Source organism: Triticum urartu, chromosome 1A (assembly GCF_056163025.1).
Source record: "Triticum urartu cultivar PI428250 chromosome 1A, HENAU_Tu73, whole genome shotgun sequence".
Classification (NCBI taxonomy): domain Eukaryota; kingdom Viridiplantae; phylum Streptophyta; class Magnoliopsida; order Poales; family Poaceae; genus Triticum; species Triticum urartu.
The window spans coordinates 403,424,056-403,429,098 of record NC_141873.1 but is presented as its reverse complement, the minus strand read 5'-3'; the positions used below and the strand labels follow the sequence as shown (position 1 = coordinate 403,429,098).

Sequence of the window (5,043 nt, the reverse complement as noted above, 5' to 3'; positions counted from 1 at the left end):
AAAATGAATGAGCGTACGGACCGAGGTCGTTTTCCATCTCGTGCCGAACCCAGCGCAGCCAGAGGTAGTTCGTAAACCGGTGTGCCGCGCCGGTGGTTTCGGTGGATGCGGAGGCGTCTCGCCGGGACGCAGGACGAACCACGACTGGCTCGCCGAAAAGAGCGATAAAAGGTTGTCAAAAGAGTGCAAGTGATTAAGGCGGTGCCCGTTGTGCAGGCGACCGTTGCCTAGCTATATACGTATAGGGTTTGGTACGATCCCGGAGACCGGCAAAGTGGTTGCCCAGAGGCATTTAATCATTTTAATTGGCACGATTCTCAATACGTCAGTTTTGAGGGACAATAGAGAGGACAAAAATGGGCTAGAAAAATACACCTGAATTTGGCACACTTTGATTTGATGTTTGATTCAAACAAATGTAAATCCTAGTGCCTAGTGGGACAGATGGAATGTACGTACATCAATAATTCGAGAAAAAGAAAGAATGTACATACATTCCTTGCGAAACAAACATAGCTACATTTTCTTATTTATTTTTGAGAGGGGGTGTAGTGAAGCAGACCCGTTGTTTTAGTGGTCTATTGGTCTGCTGGTCGACGCACAAAAAGAGAAGGAAAATATAGACAATTTGTTCTAAACTTATGCATTCTAAAGATTGCCGTAGATGTGCGTGAAAAAAAGGTGAAAACACGGACATGAACTTTTTCGTACGTGCCCTACGAATTAGAGCGTGAAAAGTTTTATTTTTATAGCAGGAAAGTTGGTGCAAGTTCTCGGAACCACATTTTTTCTGATCGTCATGCTCGAATTACATAGCATCCCACTACAAAGGACCTGGATATGCTGGCAAAAGCCCAGGAAAGCCAATCGATACTTTAGCTAATCAAAAGACTTCGACCAATCTGCTTATTTATTTATCGGTAAATGTACCCCATGGACGCCGCACGTGGCGACGGCACACGCCTAATCCAAGATGAGATCGACGGCCCCCCAGGCCTCCACGTCGTCGTCCTCCAGCCCCAGGAACGCCTCCAGCCCGGACATGCGCTCCCGCAGGCTCTCCGTGCCGCCGGCAGCTGTGACCGGAAGGGGAGACGAAGATGCCGAACTCTCCTCGGCAGCGACCCACCGACGCTTCTTGGGCGCCCCCGGCCCCTCCACGGCCGCGGCCGCCTGTGGCGCGCCCACCGCGGGCGGGAAGTTGAGCTTGGCCTTCGGCCCGCGGATATCGCGCGCCGCGACGTCGTAGGCGCGCGCGGCCTCCTCCGCGGTGGCGTAGGTGCCCAGCCAGACGCGCGCGCCCTTCGTGGGGTCCCGGATCTCCGCAGCCCAGCGGCCCCATGGCCGGCGCCTGATCCCACGGTACGCCGTCTTCCGCCCCGGCGCCAGCGGTTTCTCCTTCACCTCCCCACCTTACAAAGAGAAACACAAACGAAAAGTACAGAACAGATTAGCATGCAAGCTCACTGTCAATCAGAGATATGGAAAACGCTAGCTACATTACAAAATGTTTTGTCTATCATGTCCGCTAGTAGTATCTACCGGCGAGGATGGAGCCGGGGACGTCGGCGGAGGAGCCATCCGGGCGGCGGGCCCCGGCCGGGACGAAGTCGGCGATAACAGCTCCGCCGCACATTTCCTAGCTAACCACGTTCTCCTCTTACTCAGAGTCTTTGGAATTGGCAGCTACCTCGGCACAGAGGAATTAAGCAGATGACAGACGTTCTCTTCTTCCTTTGGTTTTATGTGGCCTGCGCCTCAACTGCAACCCCCCACCCTTGCTCTATATAGCCAGCAGAGTCCAAGAAACCGATGGAGCACAGTGGCAGAGGTACGCTAGCGTGGCTAGCCGACGACTGTATGCAGCCCGGCTGGCATGTGATGCCGCGACGCTTTAATCGATGACGCCATGGAAAGCGGCCGAGAAAGGCCGGTGGGTGCGTGCGCCGCGGACGCGTCGGCGACAAGTGTCGCAGCAGGTGGCAAGACGTGGAGGCCAGGCAGGGAAGCCTGCCGGGTCGCGAACATCGCATGCCGCGGCGTACGAGCGGTGTCTCGCTGAGTCACTGTGGACTGCCGACTGGTGGCTGTGTGTGCCTGTGTCACATGCGTTGAACAGGGTCAGCGCGCGATTCTGAAAAGGCAGGGTGAAAAGTGGCGTCGCGCCACCAGGATTCCGCCTCCCCGCCGACGGTTTCACGAGGAAACGGTGGGTACGCCGGCGCCCCGGTTTGCTGAAGCTCGCACCACTGCCGAATTGCCTATCCGTGCCGCGTGCGCCCCGACTCTTGTGTCTTTTAGGCCAACTCCACCGCCCGACTTCAAACGGACGTCTGGTTTGATCGGATTTTGTTTTTTTGAGCGGCAATGGGTTTGCTCATGTTTGCATTTGTCCGATGGGTCGTGGATGCGCTCAACGCGCGGCCGCACCTTAAAACCAGTCCGGGGTGGATGTAAATGAAAAATATATGAAAACTTAAATGAAATGACTTAAAAACTAAATAAACGCAGTTAAAAAAACCATAAAACATATATATGGGTCACGGCCAAAAAAAGGCCTAGTTTCTCAGTCCACTTAAACGGTCCAGTTTCATAATTAACATAAAAAACAAAATAAAAAAACGCCTCCCGCGCGCTCCTTGCCTCGCCCGTCGATGTCGTGGCCGCCGTCGTCTTCACTGGCCGCCGGTGTCGTCGTTGTCGCTGACGAGGTCGACGTAGTCCTGCGGCGTCCACAGGTGGGCCGGCGGTCCGTGGTGCACGGGGGCGGCGGGCTGGAAGGTGGCCGACGCCTGCACCACCTCCTCCCGAGGCGAGGGCTTCCGCTCCGGCGACAGCGGCAGAGTGGCGCATCAGTTCACGCCCACGACGGCGGCCATCTCCGGAGCAGTGCAGGACCAGCCCCACCCCTGGCCCACCAGGCCCGGGTGGAACGCGGCCACCGGCGGCTCCTCCACCACCTCCTCCTTCGGCACCATCTCCAACTCGGGGATGGCGACGTCGCCGGCTGCGGAGAGGGCCGTCATATCCTCGAGGCCCTCCCATTGGCGCTCGTCGTGCGTGTGCATGGAGTCCTCCAGCACACGCGCCATGAGCCCGGCCTCCTCCTCCGCCATCATGCGAGGAGGTGGGGGTGGCGATGGAGATGACGACGGCGACGGCGTGAGCGTCAGGCCGCGCACCCGCGTACGCCCGCGCGCCTGGGGAGCAGCCGCTCGGGGCTCACGTGGCCGCCGCGGCCCCGTCGATGTGCCGACGAAAAAGGACGCTCGCCGCATATCGTGCTCATCTTGGAACTAAGTGTCCTAGAGGGGCGAGTCAGGGGCGTACCTCTGGTCGTAGTAGAGATCGTCCGGGAGGAGGCGACGACGGCGCTGGATCTCCTCGCGGCGCGCACGGCCGCTCAGCGGCACCGACGGGATCGGCACGCGGTCGGCCGACAGGTGCCAGTTATTGGGAAGGTGGACGTCGCTCCAGGGCAGCGGTGTCCTCGTCTCCCAATAACGGCGATAGATGGCCGCCTCGATGTAGTGCCGGTCGCGCGCGCCGACGGCCATGGGCGCGATGGAGAACGCGGGCGGCGCGGGGCCCCGACGTGGTGGCGATGGAGACACGGGCTGCTCCTTCTTCACCGAGCCGCGGCGGCGTCCCGACGACGAGCCATCCACGCGGTCGTGCTAGCCTTTGCGGCCGTAGTTCCATAGCCCCATGGCTGCGGGCGGCCGGCCGGCGAGCTCGAGGCTAGGGTTTGGGGGTATGGGGCTGTCGGGTTTTGAGGAGGCCGCGGGGTGGCGTGGGGCAGTGTGGACGACGATCGGTCCACGTTTCGCATTTAAGAAGGACCGCGACCCCTCGCCTGGGCGGATGACAGGCGGGGCCTCCCGCGCGTGCGCGTTCATGTGGGCGGGTGGGAGGTAGGTGGCCGCCTACCACGCGGCCCCGACGCGGACGAGGCGCGCGTCCGTTTGGTGTCCGCCGCGACCGAAACCCGACGCAAGTTTGCGCTCGAAATGGGTCGGCCCGGACACAAAACGGATCAGATGGGTCCTGGCCGTCGCACGCTGGGCCGCCTTGTTTGTCCGTTTTACCCCAAACGGACGGGGCCGGACAGGATAGGGTCGTGCGGTGAGGTCAACTCCACCGCAGGACCTCAAACGGACGTCCGATTTGACCGGATTTTGTCCCTTTGGGGCGACAATAGATTTGTCCATGCCTGCGTCTGTCCGATGGGTCCGTGTTGGACGTGATTAAAAAAACATAAAAACTTAAATAAAATGAATTAAAAAATAAATGCAGTTAAAAAACATAAAACTCAAGTTACGGTCATGGCCACAAAACGGCTCAGTTTCACGTCCAACTTGGTGCCATAATTAATTAAACATAAAAAAGAAAATAAAAAACAGCCGCCGCCCACGCGCTCCTGCCCGTGCCCGTCGATGCCGTCGCCGTCGCCATCTTCAGTGGCCGTCGGTGTCGTCGTCGTCGTCGCTGACGAGGTCGACGTAGGCCGGCGTCCTCCAGAGGTGGGCCGGCGGGGCCGGCGGTGCGTGGTAGATGGGGGCGGGAGGTGCCTGCACCACCACCTCCCGTGGCGACGCCTCCGGCTCCGGTGATCGCGGTGGAGTGACGCACCAGTTCATGCCCACGACGTCGGCTATCTCCTCCGCAGTGCATGACCAGCCCCACCCCTGGCCTACCAGGCTCGGGTGGAACACGGCCACCGGTGCCTCCTCCATGACCTCCTCGGGAATGGCGACCTCGTCGGCGGCGGAGCGGGCCATCATCTCCTCGAGGCCCTCCCATTGCCGCTCATCATGCGTGCACATGGAGTCCTGCATGACACACGCCATGATACGGGCCTCCTCCTCCGCAGTCATGCGAGGAGGTGGTGATGGCGAAGGCGACGGAGATGGCGAAGGCGACGACATGAGGCCGCGCACCCGCCTACGCCGCGCTCCTGGGGAGCAGGCATTGTGCGCTCCCGACGTGGCTGCCGCGGCCCAGACGTCGTGTCGGCGAAGAAGGAGGCGCGCCGCACATCGT

General features: G+C 59.9%; 1 protein-coding gene across 1 annotated transcript; it reads right to left on the bottom strand.

Moving 5' to 3' along the window:
• Positions 1-723: 723 nt before the first annotated feature.
• Positions 724-1,893, bottom strand: LOC125534598 (ethylene-responsive transcription factor ERF071). The gene is made up of 2 exons (XM_048697781.2): positions 1,543-1,893; positions 724-1,412 (listed from the first exon to the last, which is right to left on the bottom strand). Exons 1-2 carry the CDS (start codon positions 1,634-1,636, stop codon positions 964-966), a joined length of 543 nt encoding a protein of 180 aa, XP_048553738.1. The 5' UTR covers positions 1,637-1,893; the 3' UTR covers positions 724-963.
• Positions 1,894-5,043: the final 3,150 nt, after the last annotated feature.